Below are 19,786 nucleotides of genomic sequence, written 5' to 3' on the forward strand. Positions count from 1 at the left end.
TCTCCTTCAGTTTGTTACAGCAGTGTAACACAGGTAAGCCCATGAACACACAGTTTTCTTTTTGACTCATGAAAATGTCTTGGTCTTTTTTAAAATATTTTTTTCCTTGCCCAGGATTGCAGGCATTATTCAGGCAATGCACAGTGTGTTTTTCTTTTGACTCTCTGCAGGATAATTGCACTGTTGTAGAATAGCTCAAGGGGACACAAATTCCTGCTCTCTCTTCCCCAGTGTCAGGTACAATAAGCACAGTAATTAGGAGAGGAACTGCATTTTTATTGTATTACCCACACACCCACCCACAAGAAGATGTTTCACACCCCAATCAGTGAAACAGCAATGGAAGCAGCCCTGCCATGTTTCAGGTACCACTGGGATGCACAGGCTTTGCAGGAAGAATTCTGGCAGAAGGTGAGCTGCAGTCCCAGAGAGATGTGGGGGTCAGAGCCGTTGTTCAGACATGGCACAGGCTGTCAGAGGTGCTCAGGAAGTCCTGCAGGTGAGCACAGCTCTGCCGGCGCAGAGTGCTGCGGCACTCACTGCCCTCCGGGATTTTCTCCACCCAGGCTTGTGCATCAAGTAAGTATTGCATCCTGAGGGAAAATGGGACAGGGTAAAGAAGGTTAGTCATTATTCCTGACATGGAGCAGTGAGAGAGTGTAATCCCTGATCTACTCATCCCTCCAGAGAGGCATCTCTGACATCAAGAGTTATACTAGCCAAGAAACTTGCCTTCACCAGCAGGTTAACTGAGCTTCGGACAAAGTCTGGGATGTGTCAGTGCCAAGCTGGGACAGACCTGGCTGTACTTGTGTTTTGAGTATGTCAGGTAAGTTTGGACTGAGTTGCTGTTAGTTTCCAGAATGACACAAAAGGCCCAAGTGCCCACCAGTGGGACAGAGAGGGGAAGTTTAGTTCCAACAGAGTATATGAGAAGCTGTGTAACTTCCAGTATTCCATGCCTGAACTGGAGAAGATGTTGGAATTTAAACCTCTGCTAGGACACCCCAGTCTCTATCAGGCTTCTTTTGAAGCAGGCCACTGACCTAGGTGGTGTCATAGAGATGGGAATGGGACTTTTTAAGGTGTTAGGAAGTGGTGCTCACAGCTTGATGGAGATCTCCTTCCTAGAAGCTTTCAGAGTCATTACCTTTGTCCAGTTCTGTGCAGGGAAATGAAACATTTACAATGTCTTCCTTCCTGAATACTTGATAGTGTCATACTAAATTCCCACTCAGATAAATTCCCTTTTTTAAAATTAAAGTGTGACAGTGAGAAATGACAAGAATATGCTACCCACATGCATAGTGTAACAGCAACCTTGGGAGCTGCTCTTAGTCATGGTCCCACACATTTCTTCTGCAAACACAGGAGCTGTTTAAGCCATCCGCAGTAGATGGACTGGGTAGCTTTTCCCATTGTCCTTTTCTAGCTGTGAGTTTTTAACCCAGGGGAACCAGGGCCAGATTTGATCCTGAGAAGTCTGGGAACCACAGAGCCATGAGCCAATAGATTTGGGTGGCTCAGCTCTTCCCCAGAGCTCTGCTTTTGCCTATGGAGTGGATCGCTTTGCATTTTAGTAAATCAAGCGGAATCATTCCCTGAGAAATTTGATGCTGCCTTTACTTTCTGGAGGTATTCTAACAGATTGAGTATCCTCTGGGTTTATGGTCCATGATAGCAGCTGCTGCTGCCCAGAGACCATTTTGCACTCACTTGTTGTTGCAATCCACTGTTTGCCCATCTCTCCCCATGAGGAGGTAGCGTTTGCCAGGGACAATGTTTAACTGGCACATGGAGCGTGATAGGAACTGTCGGTGCTCACCCACTTGGATGCTTTCATCCGCAGCTGTGAGGAAAGAAGAGAAAACCCCATGAACTTTTCTAACAGCGAAGAACTGTAGGCCACAGGACACAACCCCCTGTGGTCATTTGCGCCACTGCTAAGCCAAGGTGATATTCCACTTTGGAATTGGGCTTGTCAAGTGTCACAGACATATTTTCTGAAAAATCCTTTTGTTAGGATCTTTTCTCCTGAGAAGCTTCAGCTTCTCCATGTTTTGCTGCTTTAGAATGTGATTTGGAGAATTGTTTACCCAGCATGTGAAATTGTTTTTACTTGATGACCAATGACAGCCACCTGTGTCAAGGCTGTGAGCAGTCACAAGATTTTATTATTATTCCATGCCTTTCCTTTGCAAGCCTTCTGATTAAATCCTTTTCTCGCTATTCTTTTAGTATACTTTTAGTATATCATTTTCTTTTAATATAATATATATCATAAAATAATAAATCAGCCTTCTGAAACATGGAGTCAAGATTCTCATCTCTTCCCTCGTCCTGGGACCCCTGCAAACACCACCACAGTCGAGTGAATAAATGGCCCTGCTATGGTAGGATACATTTCCCTTAGTGTGACCTGATAGAAAGTAAGCCACTTTTGCCTTAGCTGGTTGTCTTGGTGTTTGCTGTAATTATTGAAGGAGATGTTTTCCTATAGACCTTAGGACCTTTCAGACGCTATGAAGTTAACTTCAGTCTCAGAGACTGAAGGAAAAGCCAAGGAAAATAGAACATGCTGTCTTTCCATTTCAGAGTACTCAGGTTCAGGGTGCTCTTAAAAGCTAGCAAACTAAATTCAAACATTTTGAGGCTCAACAACACCGCAGACAGTATTAAAATCTCACTCTCTTTAGTACACCTGACCTGAATTTTGCTAATGCAGCCTTTATGCTCTTCCCTCTGAATCTGATACACAGGACAATCTCCTGGTGATTTCCATGTTAAAGTAGCTTAGAAAATTCTGGTCTGGATTCTGGCCCAGAAGTTTATTAATTGAGAATTGCACTGCCCACTACAGAAGTGGGGATCCAAGGCAGATGAGGTGGCTGCTCAGTTACTGCAATGACATGAGAGCTGAAAAGATGCTTATTCATCTGAGCAGTCTCAGGTCATGAGGACACTATGTTGTTTAACTAGAACAACGGTTTTCAAAGTCCATTAAAAAAAAAAAAGTAAATAGCAGCAATATTCTAATTTCTTACTCTCTTTCTAACTATAATTTAAAATTTCTTGTAAAAATTCAATATTAAACCAGTTTAAATTACATGTAGATGACACTATGGTCTTTTTATCAGTTAACAGAATCTTGTGCATCATCTGCTCTAATATAGAGTATTTTTATAAGTATGGAAAGACTAGTCATCAAAATCCTAAAAGTAGAACAAAACTGAGATAGAATATTCTAACATTAATTAGATTTCAGAGAATTTGGCAGAGACTGCTAATCTGTGAAACCTAGCTTTAAGAACCTTATCTACCACCTATTTAAAACTTCATCAATTTAATATATGTTACCTATACATCTGCATTTTTAGAGAGAATATAAATCCTGTAGATTTTCTCATATAACCCAAGACCTTTTTGCTGTTCTTGTGCTGCATATTGTCCTGAATTTTCATTTTGTTCATGGAATGCAGAGATGGGTCAGAACTACTTGAGAAAATGATGATGTTATGGCTCATTTGGCTTAAATTACCAAGGTGTTTCTCGGTTCATATGTTTCACAAATGGCCTAATACAATTCAGACAGTGGGATCATAAGCATTTGAGTCATTACCTTGAGTGGTTATTATGTAATTTCCAATTTTAAACCTCCAACTAAAAAGAAGTTAAAATTTTATGTTTCAAAGCATCCAAGTGGAATTTAAGGTAAATATTTACTTAGAGTTTTAGAATCTGTAATGGGAAATAATGTTTTAAAAGGGCAGCAGGGGGGGAAGAAGAGGGAAAAGAAAGATTCTGTGCTACTTTTTTGGGCTATACTGTTCCCCTAAAGGACTCCTGGAGGGCTCATAGGACAGCACAAATATTAGCCATCCAAAACATGTTCACTAATTCTGTCAATAACCAAAGTAGTCTGAGAAGCACACACCTGCAATATTCTCTTTTGCTGACTCCCAAACACAAATAAGTGTTTCCATCTGTCCTCTGAACAAACCCTTTACATCAAAGGCTGTTAAGGAAATAATGACAGGGTCCAGAGAATGAGATTTTACCCTACTAATTCTCATCTAAATTTATAATGGCAACAGAGGCCAACCTCACTCAGAAGAGCTGCAGAGAATACAAGAGATAGTAACACTAGTTCAGTCACAGGCTGATTTGGGTGCAACACCTAGCTTTTTCTTCATCCTCATATATCTTTGTGCCTCCTGCCAGCCTTTCCCAAACCTGCTGAAAGCTTTCTGATGCTCAGAAGCTGCATCTGACAGCACAAACCAAAAAGAATTATCAAGTATGTGGGAATACAAGACATCCTTTCCCTTCAACTTCACATTCAAAGGATATTTCTCTCAGCTACCAAAACCCAAAATCTTTCCACTGCTTTCCTGCAAATTGTGAGTACAAATGCATTTGGACCCAGAGCCCTAAAGCCTTTAAATGCTGTAGGTATTCTCAAGAGATTAATAAAACTTTCCATTGGGATACCGTAATCTCCTACAGTCAGTTTTTTGACCACCAGGTACATTATCATTTCCTTCCATATGGAAAGCCCTGGGTATGTCCGATGCTTTCTTTGGATTCAGGAAGCATGGACCTTATTTTACTGAACATTGGGCACAGATCACAAGCTGTGTGCCATAAAGTACTGTGTGACATTACCAGGCCCCTGGACAAAGACTGATGGAGTGAGTTAATTATTCTGTTCCAGAGAGGGAAGATTTCAAAACCTTTGAAGTTCCTTTTTAAAGGCAATCTCTGGCTGCCAAAGTCAAAACTGGTGACCACATGACACCACAGGAACTGAAGTCTGGTGTGTCACCTGACAGCTTCCCCAGAAATTACTCTGAAGAGTATCAGTGCTCTCTGATGCTGCTGATTAAGTTCACATGGGGCAGCTGGGATGGCAGGCTTGCAAAAGGACATTGTCTGAGAGCTGTGCAAACCTTTACACTGCACCTAACAACAAAGAAGCCATTCTGTTTCTTTAGCACAGTTATTAAATTGAAGTTCCAGAAGTTTTCCTGTCTTTATTGACCTCAGGCAAGTCACTGTGGACAACTCTTATCCTGTTCCACAAGAGTTGCAATTGCTTAATAATTAGTTGAGTAATAGGCACTTCAAATCTTCATTTAGTATCAGAAGAGAGGTCAGTGGCTATGTCCACATGAGAAAAATTAAGGATCTGTCAACAGTCTATAAAATGAAATAGTTGATGCAGAAGACGTAATACCCCCACTATGCATGTGTTTGGAGGGGTTTATCTTAGACTAGCTCCAGTTTGTAACCATGGACTCAATGAATCTGGAACGAGTCTTCTTGTTTATTTTCATCTGAAAAGTTTGAAGCTTGTGTGCTCTGGGACTGCACAATGTGAACCAAGAAAACTACCCTGGGGCTTAACTGCACAGTGAGGCAGCTGCACCAAACAAGCCTTGCAGCAAATAAGCCTTCTTGAACGCCTACTGTGGAAATATATCTGACCTCTCTTTCCCATGGCAGAAGAAGGCATCTGCAGGGCTCATGCTGGCCAACATTTAGTCAACCTAGTTTTTCTACAGGTGAATGAAAGGAGTAAAACATTTTGATACTTACATGCTTTAAGGATCTTGTGGATTTTGGCCTCATAGTAATCAAAAACATTCTTCTTTGTACTGCTGAGGATCTCCACCTCGTACGCTGCAACCGACAACAACTCTGTGATGCCAGATGGCAACATGAAATTCCATCCAAAGACTGAGTAACAGATGTGCTTCTACCAAGTGTCTGAACAGAGGCCAGTGTACCATCTACTCACAAACCATGGAATTATTAATCAAGAGACTCTAGGTTTGTATTCCTTTGTATTTTTTCAAGGAATCTCTTCTGTGGTTAGGTTTTCACTCTTTCCTGTCCTCCTGTTAACATCTAACTTACCAATGGTGCAGAACCAGTTTTCCTTCAGAAGTTTATGCAACTTTGTATTCAAAGAAGAGGCCAGAAAGGTGAATTAACAAAGGGAAAAATATTCATCTAGCTCTGCAGAAGGAGCTACTGAACTATGGCATGCCATGGAAACCCTATTCTTTTTTTACATACTGTAACATGAGTTACTGCACCATGGGTTTTTTCTAAACATAATAACATAATGTAACATAATGTAACATAATGTCCACCCCTCCTGCCCCCAGCATCCTGCTGCATCTTTCCAAGACCTTTACTTCCCACATCTCTGCCCTGATGACTACAACTGCACATGCCTTCATTTATTTCTCCTCGGCCTCTTGGCCACATATGGAAACCCTACTCAATTCAGGAGAGGTCTGGGCACAGTTTAAGTTTGATAAGTTTATACTTATTAAAATGAATGATGCATGAAATCAACAGTTGTCTTTCATGCCTTACCGTAATCTGCAGTAGGTTGGTAGCAGACAAAACTAACACGTGTGGTTTGTGTTAATGATTTACTGAAAGTTGATTTTTGTTTTGGGCAGGGACCTGGAAGGAAGAGAATAAGTGATACACCTCTATAGGCATGGATATGTAGACAGATGTAGTTTACACATCCATTGTCACGCAACAATACAACAGAGAATAAAATGGCAGAACAACTTCCTTAGTGGTGTGATAGAGGGTTTTTACAGACACACACATACACGTGTGTGTATATATTTATATACACATATATCGGATTTAGCTATCAAAAAATCCCGGATATCTGAGAAAAAAGTCAACTTGATACTGAACACCCTAGAGGATGAATGTGTCCTGTATTACACATTAGGATAATTCTAATGGTCCTTTCTGGGCTTAACAATTCCCATGTAAATTGTTCCTAGAAGTAACAGCTCTCTTCTGTTAGACCAGCTCATGCAGCCATTCCTTACCTTCTGCGCACTGGCAGACGTCGGCGTGGCACAGCTTTGAAAGCATGGCACTGTGCTTGGGAGCACTGTAGAACACACTGCAGCTCCTGTCTGTGGGCAAGGAACAAAGCAGCTTGTATGGGACAGCTCAGGTAGAAAAGCCTGTACAGCACAAACTATGTTTGCAGCCCAGCTTTTCCCTGGTCCAGAGAAAGCAGAGCGCTGAGGGATCGGATGCACATCAGCAGTTCCCAAAGACCTACAGCTTAGGCACCAGGAGTACAGTGTTGCATTTCAGCTGGGCAGCAGCTTGAGGTTATTTTTGTTCAGTTTGGGTAAATTTTGTTTGGGCATTTTGTTGTTGTTGGGGTTTTTTATTTGTTTGTATTTGTTTTTTTAAGTTGTACTTTTCCCTCCCTGCATACCCCTTTTTTTTTTTTTGTTCCCTCTGGAAACCATCCACCTTAAAAGCCTCTTTAGACCATAGAACAACAGTGAACACTGCACTGTTTCAGAAGAAGAAGACAAGATCAACCAATAGTTAGTTAGTGGTTTAAACCCAGTGTAAACTGTCTTGGATCCCTCTGTTAAGGCAAAGTAGAGATTTGACCTAATTTTCAAACACTGTTTGCATAACTTTGGCAAATGGGGATGATTTGCATTTAACCTTTCTTTGAATGAAGAACAAGACTGCTTTCCCTGGCAAGCACACTACAAAAGTCAAACCTCCAACATGGTCTATCTTAGATGTATAAAGACACAGCCTGTCAAAACAAAATGTGAGTGAAATATGTTTAAAAGCATCATGAGAAGCAGGAACTCAGTAAATCTGATTTAAAAATTCATGAGTGTAAAAGTTCACATTTTCAGTCCCTTAACTAGGCCATTCCTGAGAAGATCTCTGTTTAGATTATCTGAAGTAACTGGAAGACAGTTATGCAAAGCTGTTTTTTTTTCCATCACTAAACAAAATTACGTGGTTTCACACACTACATCAAAATCAACTTTCTATGGACTGGAGGGTTTTTTGAGACACTCTCTTTCAAGCAGTTATGTATCATTTTTCTGTGCCCTTACCAGGGTTGTAAAAATCATAAAGGATGGCATTTGCTGGCTGAACCAAGCCCATGGGATTGATTTGCTTTGCCCCAAATGATACACAATCTGGGTCTGGTCCACTTGGGAGCTGGAGGAAAAAGGAAGAACAGTTTTGATGAGAAAACTCTCTCTCCTCAGTCAATTCCTCAATATTTGTGTCTGTGCTACAGGTGGAACACTTGTTCTGATGGCATAGATGAGTTAATACTGATATCTGCTTTGGCTGAAGCAATTCAGCTGGATGTAGGGTGGAGTCATTATCCAAAATATTGGGAAAAATACAGAGACTAGGGGTCCTGATGTTTACATTTGTTAATCACTATCTGGATTTTGGTCTTGACATGCAAGATGCCCATGCGGAATTTACAGGACCACCAGTTAACACTGTTGTTATCATGTATGAAAAACATTCCTTCTGGCTAGAGAGGGAGAGGATTTCTCTTTTTTCTTGGGCCAAAGACCAAAACTTGAATATTAACTACATCTCTTTGGACATAGAATGGTGGAAGATGAAGGTGTGTGTTTCCCTTCTGCCCTTCCTCTGTTCCTATCCTCCTGTCCTCTCCACTGAGCTGTTCAATAACAATAAATGACAAAAATTACAGAAAGGTAAAGGAGAGTCAAAAATGCAATGATTAGATTTTTTAAAAGTCTATATGCTATCTGAAATGGCAGGGATTAGAAAATCATTGGGTTTGTTTACCTCACCAAAGTAGAGCAAAACCTTCCCTTCCTTGTACTCAAAGTGCTGAATGTACCTGTCTGAAGCTGTCACCAACTGCAGGAAAACAAAGAAAGAAACAAATCAGAACAAACCCCGAGCAGAACAGGAATATTTTTGCTGCCACCTTCCATATTCTAGTTTGCTTTGTTCAGCCCTCTTTCGTCCTCCCTAAAGGAGACTGTCCCTGAAACCACAAAACTGAGCAAACTTCCCTCAACCGAGCTGGCTCCAGAGCCCCAAACTCTGAAGCCACATTTTCAGAGCACTGTGCCCCATCTCCTTGTCACTCTGCCCTACCACCAAGCACCACTGAAAGACTACTTGCCTTCTGCTCTGCAAACACAGGATGCCCTGCCCTGGCATGTCACAGGACAGCAGGACATGATAAGGGCACATTACTGCCCTGCTAAGCCTTGCCCTAATTTCTTTTACAAGGGACTAAGAAATCTGAACTCCCTTCACCACGAACTTTGCAATTCTTTTATATATTCAGCAAATATTTTTATTAGAATGAGAATAGTGAAGATCAATCTATCTATCTATTCTATCTATCTATTCTATTTTTCCATGTCTCTTGTGTAGATTTTTGGAAAGATTTTGAAAGACAAATTTTCTAAAGGCTAAATAAAATGTTGCATAGAAAAGTGTGCTTCTAACCTGTTCGAGCTCCTTTGTGTCAGGCTCCAACCCACTCAGCAGAGTGAGATCAACCAGGGACATCTTTGGTGCTTTGGGACCTGTGGACCTTTACAAGGGACATGGTCAGCAGTGAACAGCTGCACTGAACAGCCAGGTTGCTTTGAAGAGTCTGGCTTTCCAGGCTTGCTAAAGGTGAAGTAAAACCTTCCACTCCATTTAACTTTCCTAAGTGGATTTTAATTTGAAAATTATCTGCCTAATTCATTAAAAGTCAGGAGGTAGAATGAGTCATCTAGTCAAATGGTCATCCAAAACCCAGGTGCCTTGCCTGAGATTTTCATATAGGCTTTCCTTGGAGCTGATAGGCAAAAAAAAATCCCCTGTAAATGACAGTTCATCCCACCTTAAAAGCATTGTTGAAGCCAGGGAGGTAAACAGCACTCATTGACAAAGTATTTGTTCTCTGTTACTTAGAAAGTGGAGATAGGAAATGAATTTATCCAAATTTTTCACAGACTAAGTCAAATTTACATCACCTTTGCTGTCCGAGGCAAAAATCCTCATTGCTGTAATTATTCACTAAATATCTGTATTGGATTTCCAAACTTTCAGCTTTCACTATCTCAAAAATCAGGAAGTGGTGTCATTGCTGGAAATGAAGTGTTTCTGCACTCACACGGGGTGCCTTGACATGAGAGATTTTACATACACTTGGTGGAACTACAGAACTTTTTATTTTTGCACTCTCCCTTTCCCATAAAGGATGCTCCACAGTGTAGGGAGGAAGAATGGTGATGTAAATCTTGCCTTCAGTTTTCTCCTCTGTCTTAACCACAAGGAATTTCACATTATTGTCTAAGCCTCAACCTAGCATTCAGCAGAATAGTGATGCAGAACAGTGGATCTGGTGGCTGATAAATGTTACATAGCAATTAATGGGGAAGATGATGCTTTGGCCAGTAAAAAATTCACTGAATGTGTGTTTAATGAGGGAGAGTGAAAATTGGGAATTAGGGTGACTTCAGTCCTCCCCTGCTATTGTTCATGCCACTATTTAAAAGAGGAGATAAAACCACTGTCTTCAAGGCTTTGACAAAAGTCAGTGGAAAACCAAAATTCTACTGGAGAGAAAAACCTGCTTCTTCCATCCTTCTCCTCTCTAGAATAGATAGGAAAGACACAATTTTGTGCTTCTGAGACCAATGCCAGACTGTAAATGGGAGAAAAGACAGGTGTTTCAGTGTTATGCTGCATAGGAGGGTTTTTTTTCTCCTACTTCTGCCCTTGCCAACTTCTTGTCACAACAGAATATCCCATCTGTCTCCTCTTTTCTCCTAGGTTGTATTAGCCACCCTTTTTTTATGAGGCCAGAGTGTGGCCACAAAGGAAGTAACAGCATCTCTCCAGAAAGTGATGAAACTCTGTAAATATGCTACTGCTGCGTTTCAGCTGTATTTATCTTTTTTAATAAAATATTTATTTCAAATTTTTAGCCTGCCAAGTGTTTTAGAGACTCCCCAGAATTTGATAGGGAAGCATCTGCAGTGGACATTTGAAGTCTATGTAAACTCTGTCAATAAATCTCATCCATTGTTTGGAAACCTTTTCTCCTGCCACGGGAGAGAGAGCACGTGCTTACAGTGTATGCAGACTCACAGGAGATGACTAGGTTGGATGCTGAGTTTGTGGACATGAAGAGGATGACAAAGGAGAATCACAAGCAAATGAGGAGCTGATCTTGCAGACCTACCTGACACAGACTTTGTACTGCAAGGATTCTGTTTTGCTGTGAGTGGTCAGTTCCCTTTTTCTTCTGCTGCGGATATCAAACCAATCCATTTTAGACAGTGTCTCAAGTGTGCTGTTTCCTCCTGTAGTCGAGTCCTCATCATCATAGTCTTCATCAGAGTATTCAGCTTCTGGAGGTGAGAGACAGGGTCAGCCATGAACCTGTTTGCCTGCAGTTTGGCTCCTTTTTGGCTTAATCATAAATTCTGGTGGGCAGTCATATAGTAAACTGTTATAAAACTCTCAGTCACTGAGAGTTTTATAACAGTTTACTGTACACTGTCTCAGTGTTTCCAATTCATTCAGAGTTAGAATTCTAGGGATAACCATAGTAAGAATAATTAACAGGCTAAGAATGGAGTTTAGGCTATGCATAAATATTTAAAGGACAATCCCTCCCTCCAAAAGTTAACAATTCAAACAGAAAAAAACCCAATGCAAACATAGGCAGAGATGATGATGACTACACACTTCAGGAGATGCAAAACACATTCTTGCTTATATGAAAAACCTATGACAGATCTGCCTCTAAGAATTTTAAGCCCACATGGTAGGTCCCTCATTAGCCAGGGAACTGAGCAGGGCTTTCCCCTCTGTGAAGGGAGTTCACTCCCCTTTCTCAAGAAGAGTGTCTAATGGTATCTGTGTAACTGCTAAATACCTGCTGCACCTACAGTCACTCGTAGTTGTTACACTATTTAAGGATAAGAATAAGAAACTAAATGAAACAATGACTGGGTAGAGTTCAGGGACTTCTCTTTTTCCTTGTTTCATTTATTTGTTCCAACTTTCCAAGGCTGGAAAGCCATGAAGTATCATTAGCAGCTGGCCAAACACGTCCCCTTTGAGACCCAGCCCCTGCCCTTTCACTCACCAGAGTACTTAAGGCTCCCTTCCACTTCCACTGTCAAAATCAAATCATTGCAGGTGTTGTTCTTCAGCTCAGGTGACCAGTACATTTTTAATATCTAAGATGAACACACAAACAGCAAGCCACTAAAAATATCATTTAAATGGCAAGGAATTTACCCATCCAGGACTCCAACACATGGTGATGGGACATGGGAACGTGGAGAGAATGGCCAGTCCCCCAGTGGCACAGGCTGGTCACAGAGGAGTGTCACAGATATAAGCAGGTCCCATGTGCAATTCACAATGGGGTGGGACTCCTTTAAGATAACTCTCCATTCCCAAACACAAAGAGTTCTTTCAACTCCAGCCACCTCTATCACCCTTGGCATTTTATGGAGTTAATAAAGTTAAAGAGAGGAAAAATTGACAGTCCATAAGGGCAGGCTTTAGGCCCCACATTTTAGAATTTTGGAGGTAGGAACACAAAGGTTGGGGCCATTTCAAGTAAGTTTTCACTTGGGTTTCAAAAAGAGATTAAAGAAGTCCAGCTGGACCCTGGATTCTGAAATTACAGCTTACACTCATTGTCCCATTTCCTTTGCCGTTCACTGATACTTCAAGTTTTCTCCCAAGTTCAAACTGCAAACCAAGGGAAAAGAAAAGATATTTAGTTTGTGCTCAGAATTTGGTCTATTGTTTTCCTAATATCTTGACAGTATTGTATGCCTTCACCCCCCAAACCTGGGTAGGGAAAACTTTTAGCTATGGAAGGAATTATGAGACCTCATGTCTCAAGATTTTAAATGAACTGAGCTAATGAATCTTACTCTGCTGTTTTAGGCCAGTAGATGTATTTTACCAACTTCAGTATCCTGGATTTCACATTTTCACAGTTCCAGGCACAGTGAAGATCAGATTATTCCCCTTCCTCCTCATTCCCTAGAAGGACTTAGGTTCCTGGTGGCTCTTTACTTTTGGGAGAGATTCATGCCACCAAAATCCTCAGAGGCAGAAAAGCACCTCTAAAGTGTGCTAAGCACCTGATGGGTTTGGGTTTTTTAACTTTAAAAAGATTCTGTTGTTTTACAGATCAAATTATTTAAAGGTATAATAAATCAGCTGCATCATGGTTGTTTAACATGACAAAACCTAGGCCAGAGGATTTGATTTCTCCTTCTTGAGGGGAAAAAAAAACCTTTCTTGAAGCAACCGATGGTTGTATACCTCTAGCTGCTTCTGAAATTCTTCATGGGCATCAGTCAGAACAATGCTGTAGTAATTTCTCCTTCCAGGTGTTCCCAGTCTGACAGTCAGGTCAGTGGAAGTAGTGTCCAGTGTCTGTATGCTGTATGCTGACAGAGCTTCTAAGGCCACCACTGTGTCCTAGGAGAGAAAGAAAAGCAAAAATACTAGCAGTTATGCCAGGTTATTTCAACAACACGCGAGATGACATTGTCAGTCACCTTGAATTCAGTTTTATGCTTTTTTGCTGCTTTGAAGTTCTCCTGCATTTATCGGTTCCTACTTGCACAGATTATTCATTTAATTTCCCAGATTCTTCTTATAGCACTAAATTGTAAACACATTGGAGTCCTGACCTTAGATTATCCTACTGCTTCATGAGGACAAAGAATTTTCTTTGCTGGCTTTTAACTATTTTATTTTGGCCCATTGCTAATTAACGATCCAAAATCTTTACTGCTTCATATACCAAAGAAGTTGAAAATTCCCTGTTCAAATCTAAATTAAAAAGTTCTTAGGAGGCTTTTACTTCCTTCCCTCCCCTTAAGATTGCCCCTGAACTCTTGGTCAGGCACCTGTGTAGAGCAGTATCCTCCACCGTAGTTCCTTCTCTCTGTCAGCCACGTGGCAATAGGCCTTGCATATTCCATGTCATCCAGGAGCAAGGTTTGAAGCAGGGCATAGGCAGTGGTTTCCACTGAGACTGCGTTGTTGCCATTTCCCCAGTAGCGCTGCTGCTTTGCTGCAAGAACAACTCAGTCCTGAATCACCTGGGCAGAAACTTTTGCCAAAAATCACTATTGCTCTACACAGTGGCTACTTCTTGTCATGGCACTGTGGAACCACAAGATACAGATGCTGTTGTGAGAGCAACAAATCAGCTGGTAAGCAAAGATAATGGAAGAGAAAACCCACAATTCTCAATTTTGATTTCTCCAACCCATTGTACAGTGATGTCCATCTGATGGAGTGGTAGCATTGTGTCTGGTGGCCCCTCAGACATAACAGTATTAATTATGGTTGTGAATCCAGCCTTGATTAAGGACAAGCATATTCCCTATGCTTACACTGGGGCTGTTGAACAGGACTGTATTTACCAAATGCATTGGGAGGAATAACCAGCATGGTGGAGCAGCCACACAGCTGACTGACTCAGCAGTCACCACTGCCACACCCCGTGGGCATCAGTGGGGACATCCATGGGGATCTTAGGTTCCAAGGAAAGATAAGCACTCAGAACAGGTGTGGGGCTTTGGAAGCAGGTGAGCTGGAAGAGCCACCTTCCCTCTTGACCACAAATCCAGTCTGGACTACTCCTGTCTGTTACTATTTTTTCATATGAAGTTTCTTCTTTCTCATTTGGCTTGGACTTTTTTTTTTCTTCCCAAGGGAAGCAGAAAACATAAATGAATATTTACTATAGTTTTGTTCCAGTTTCAAAATCAGAGAAGGTTATGATCCAGGCTTCACTAGCTGTCACTTTATAGTGATATAAATTATGAAAATTATGTATTAAAATGTAGAATATTGAAATATCTAATTATGCAATTTAAATAATTAAATATCTTACAGATATACATACATGGTTGCATAAAATTAATGTTTCTTCATTTACTTCAATTTGTTTTGTTCATGTCAGTGTGTTTCCATTAGGAAAAGTGCTTTTTAAAGGGATTTTGTTTTAAAGAATGGTTACCAGTACCTCCATCAAAAGAAGAACAGTCCCTTAATTTGTCTTTCACAGACTGAGCTTCTTCACTATCAGACCGTACAAGTGTCAGAGCATAAGCAGTGATGGCTATAGAATAGCAGTCAGTATTTCTTGAAAATTGATTTTTCATGTAAGCCACTGCTTTTGTAATCACTCGTGCCTGTGGAAACAGAATAGATCCATTTGTAAAGATCTCTGAGACCTGCTATCTGTTACTTCTGGCACTAGGACACTAGTACTTGGAAATTAGAATACTGCCCTGTGGTAATTTTTAAGACAATTATAATATTTGCTTAGCAATTAAAGCCATTGGTGATGGAGCGGGTAGCTGGAAACCCCTTGTTGTATAATGGGCCACAACATCTTTTCCTATCCACCACAGGTGCAAGCAGATTTTAAACCCCATTTGCAGTTCTCCAAGAGATGGTAGGGTGGATATGCCATAGTGCAATAGACTACAGACTTAAAGAGCCAGGCTTCCTACCACATCAGGTGATGGGAAGACACGTAGGGTCTGTTGCAATGCTATGGTTACAAAGGCTGTCATAGCCAAATCCTCTTCTGCCGACCCAATGCCACCCTGAAAAACGAAATATGAAAAGTTAAATGTGCATGCATATGTTTATGATTAAATCTAGAAAACTACTTTCTATAAAGTAAAGGATCTTCTCTGCAAACCCTCTGACCATGTAGCTGTTGCCTTGATTTTTTTTTCAATAATATGTGTCCATCTAAAGTAAAACTCCTGTGGTGGCAGCATTAAAGGTTGCATTGAGCATGTCAGAGATCAGGAACTCACCACGTGGAACCAGCTGATAATCAAATATTTAGTTATTTGTCTTACAGCTAAAAATCTATAATTTCTCATTGAGACATTCATAGTTTCAATTTTCAGTCATTAGGAGGGTGGGGCTGTTTTTTGTTTCTGTACTACTCTCTACACACTAAAGAGCCCTCTACCTTGCAGACAGAACACTCCTGTAAAGGTATTTATACACCAGTACTGGCTCATTTCTTATCCCTCTTCTTGATAAAGTAAGCACTGCGGTCTCATGAACTTTCTTTCCCTGAAAGCTCTTGAAGTATACGGAAGAGAGAAGATAATCTCAGCTTGAACACAGGTCAAAAAACCCCAAAATTCTTTGAGCAGTCCTTGAGCTACGTGTTTCTTTTTCCCCACTAGTGTTACATCAACTATGAAACTAGCTTTGAGGCCAGAGTGTGAAAGCCTCACTAGTTATTTGACACAGATCATTAAAATTATTAATGCATGTTTTTTTGTATATATGGTAATTACATTGCATTTTCAATGAGTTTTGGAAGATGTACATTACTTTCCTAGACTAAATTAATGGACAGTATAACAATTTTGAGTTTCTGGACAGTTATAGAGGATGTGTGGACCAAGATATGCAATTTGAAATTCTGATTAAGTGTTAACATTTTCTTTTTTCATCATGGGCATGGTGAAATACTGAAACAGGTTACCCAGAAAGACTGGGACAAACTTGAGACACAGCTGGACATGGAGTCTGATTTAACTAGAACTGTTCTGAGCATCATTTGGACTAGATGAGCTCTGGATGCCCCTTCAAGACAAAGTTACAATTCTATACTCTATTGCCTTAAGCAATAAAAGGCTTACATTTTTACCAAACATATGACCCCCCCAAAATATTTTTTTTAAGTGCCCCATAGGCATAGTTGAAAAACATATCTAAGACTGTATAAAAAGATAAGGTGGTGAAGTGCTAGCTATGCATCTGACATAACAAACATCTTAACGAATTAATCTTGAATTTTGTACTTACATTACAGATTTATTCTCTTTAGATACATTTCTTGTTATTTAACAACTCACAGCGTTCCTTTCAATCCCTAACAGCCCTAAACACACAACAAATTATTCTAACTATGGATGACCTACCTGCATTTTCCTGTCCATTACAGGGTGGTGGTCATGGAATGAACCATCTGCCTGCTGTTGATTAACCAAGTAGGAAATCGAGTTGCTTATGTGACTGTCTTGTACACCAAAGTATTCTCTGCTCCTTGTGAGCACTTTAACAATGAACGCAGTTAACCTGCACAAAAGAAAATTTTCCAAACTTGTGCTGACAGATATTTATAGTGGACTATATTGACAGGAAGAAAAACAAACTAATTTTATGCACAGACTCATATTCAATACAGTGCACTCACTGCAACATAGTGAGTTATTATTCACCATCAGATTGAATATTTCTACCCTGTAGCAAATGCAAAATATTCAGTGGGCTCAGTATAAATCTCTTTCACCAAGGACTGAATACGCTCAGAGAATTTGGCGGATGATTATTCATGGCAAAAGTACATAGGCAACGACCAGATTTTCAAAATTCATCACCAAAGAAAAACTTCTGATTCATCAAATGATAATAGAGATAATTTGAAAAAAAATCCCAATCAAATGAACAAAAATAAAACCCCAAAAACAAAAGCCCAGCAAAAGAAAATCACTTACCATATACTGCTGGGGGTTGTTTTAAATGCTCCATAGGACCCATCCTCCTTCTGAAACTCAAGCAGTCTAGTATAACCTGCATGAACAGGAGAGCATGTAACTGTTCAGAGAACAGCCATATTTATTGGGCATTTTCCTACATCACTTGTATTATAATGGACATGTTTTGTATTGACTGGTGGAAGAGTTCATGGAGGTGTTCACTGGGGCATTAAGGAGCAAATGACTGGGTCAGGAGAATTTGACACAGAAAAATCACTAGGCTTAGAAGGTCCTCTGTCTTGTTTGACTTAATTGAGCCAAGAAAATAACCTGAAAACTGCAGATACCTATGGTTACAAAACACTGTATGTGTAATGAATACTGGGAAATTATTTTCCATTACTGACAACTTTTCAAGCTATTGATTTTACGGTGCACTGAATCAAAAAGTATACAAAACATCTTCTATTGGGTCAGACACAGTCTTAGAAAAATCACGACTTGTGGCTTCAGATTTTGACTGCTATTATTTTGACCAAGTTTGTATCATAGCCACACAACTGATGAACTTTTTTCCCGGATGAACTTCAATAAGAATAAATAAAAGCATAATGTAGGCACTATATGATGCTGATAATACAAAATACTTATTAGCAGGATCTCATGTCACTTTTGCCAGGCTTGATAAATAGGCAAAGATCTCCATACAGCAACTGCTAGCATGCTTTTAATCTCTATTTATACACTTGCTTATTATTGATGAAGTGTGTTTGTCATATCTGAAGATCACAGTGACAAGTACATCATATTGCCTTGTGCCATAAGCACACCACTGAAAGATCAGCTGTACCTGCTCCAATACTAACAATTCCCTGTGTTAATTCATGTGAGCTGGAAAATTTCCACATACTGTGGTCCTGACTTTGCTGTATGTTTAATACCAGCTTTGGATCACATCTTGGAGTGGAGTCTTCCAGAAGGAGACTTGCAGGTGTCCTCTCCCTAAGGAAACTCCATACCTGGCTTGGCCCAAGTCCTTCTAGCTTGTGCAGTGATGAATACAGGAGTGGGCAAAGGAAGGTGTCAATATCATGATTAGCACTGGGAATTTCCTTTGTTATACTCCTCTTGACAGCCACAGACAGAGATGTCTACATCCCAGCTGGCTATCCTAAGCAGTGTCTGTGAACCATAGGGAGAATAAGCATTTTTAGGATGTGATTTATCTTGGTTGATTTTGAACATTTGGAGGCAATGAATAACTGGCCTTTGCTATCCATTTAGTCTGAAAAGAATTTTCATTGATCAGCTCAGATTTTACTTTCTACTTCTAAATTAGGCAAGAGAGAGAATGGACTGTCAGTGTCAATACCATCCAGCGCCAGATGCTGGTAATTAGTGTCCAAAGCCCTCCTCACATGTTCTGTCCCTCATGTCTGTCTGCAGACTGCCAGGGGCATTTCTGTGAGGCTGTGGTAAGACAGTGGCCACTCCTTCAGGAGGCAGCTGCAGCCAGCATGCAGTGCAAACAGATAACAAGGACCCCATCCTTTGGCCTCTGGTTGGTTTGCCTTGTTTTGTTTTTTCCTGCCTACCTTTTTCAATCATACTGATGGCTTCCTGCTTCCGTTCGGGGTTAAACTTCACCCACTGCTCGCTGGCATCCAGGTACTCAATGGCATAGACTGCAGGGGCCATTTTCACCATTGTTTGCTCTGCACAGCCTGTGGGCACCTGAATCAGCCTCTCAACTCCATTGAGACTCAGACAGTTTTCAACAGACTGATCCATAATGTTCCCTGTTGCAAAAAACGCAAGCTGTAGTATGTATCTTATTTAAAACGGATTGCTGTAGTATGAAGAAAGGTGATCCTAACTATTCCACCATGGCCCAATACTCCTCACTGCTCAGCACTGTTCTTAGCTACCTGAGACTTCATAAAGCTCTTTGAAGAAGGGCAGGGATGAGGTGCCAGGCCCCAGGAAAGCTGGAAAAAGGAGGCTGGCACAGTGAAGGAATATGAAGGGGAATGAGTCCTCAGGCTACTGGAGGGAGGGGAGAAATGGAAGGGGGAAAGACTTGTCTATCAGGTTTGGGCTGGAAAAGTCTTGTCAAACCAGCCCTGATCCTCCCACAGAGGGATAAAAAGATTGTGCATTAATCATGACAAACATTTTATGTGCTTTTTTTTCTCTCTGCAATTTTATAACTTTATGAATTCAATGATCCCTTTATTTTAGATCAGGGATTTGAAATGGAAGCCAATATCCTTTGTGTCACAAAAACATTATTTTACATTTCAGTGTGGGGCAGGGGGGAGTATTTATCACTACTATAAATACTTGCTTATAGATGTTTTAAAATATGTATGCATGAGAGTATATATATATATATATAT

General features: G+C 40.5%; 1 protein-coding gene across 3 annotated transcripts in view; it reads right to left on the reverse strand.

The window, feature by feature from the left end:
* Positions 1-255: 255 nt before the first annotated feature.
* Positions 256-19,786, reverse strand: part of LOC129135010 (complement C4-A-like) — a 53,014-nt gene continuing 33,483 nt past the window's right edge. For all 3 annotated transcript variants that reach the window (XM_077173751.1, XM_077173750.1, XM_054654850.2), the window contains 18 exons: positions 18,983-19,186; positions 17,406-17,481; positions 16,830-16,986; positions 15,387-15,482; positions 14,894-15,062; positions 13,767-13,933; positions 13,174-13,332; positions 12,529-12,588; positions 11,972-12,065; positions 11,060-11,228; positions 9,328-9,415; positions 8,650-8,724; positions 7,926-8,034; positions 6,870-6,959; positions 6,388-6,480; positions 5,599-5,682; positions 1,717-1,849; positions 256-593 (listed from right to left, as the gene is read on the reverse strand). In XM_077173751.1, the coding sequence (XP_077029866.1) occupies positions 455-593; positions 1,717-1,849; positions 5,599-5,682; positions 6,388-6,480; positions 6,870-6,959; positions 7,926-8,034; positions 8,650-8,724; positions 9,328-9,415; positions 11,060-11,228; positions 11,972-12,065; positions 12,529-12,588; positions 13,174-13,332; positions 13,767-13,933; positions 14,894-15,062; positions 15,387-15,482; positions 16,830-16,986; positions 17,406-17,481; positions 18,983-19,186 (2,162 nt within the window). In that variant the 3' untranslated portion in view covers positions 256-454. The remainder of the gene's footprint in view (positions 594-1,716; positions 1,850-5,598; positions 5,683-6,387; positions 6,481-6,869; positions 6,960-7,925; positions 8,035-8,649; positions 8,725-9,327; positions 9,416-11,059; positions 11,229-11,971; positions 12,066-12,528; positions 12,589-13,173; positions 13,333-13,766; positions 13,934-14,893; positions 15,063-15,386; positions 15,483-16,829; positions 16,987-17,405; positions 17,482-18,982; positions 19,187-19,786) is intronic.

Source organism: Agelaius phoeniceus, chromosome 2, assembly GCF_051311805.1.
Source record: "Agelaius phoeniceus isolate bAgePho1 chromosome 2, bAgePho1.hap1, whole genome shotgun sequence".
Lineage (NCBI taxonomy): Eukaryota > Metazoa > Chordata > Aves > Passeriformes > Icteridae > Agelaius > Agelaius phoeniceus.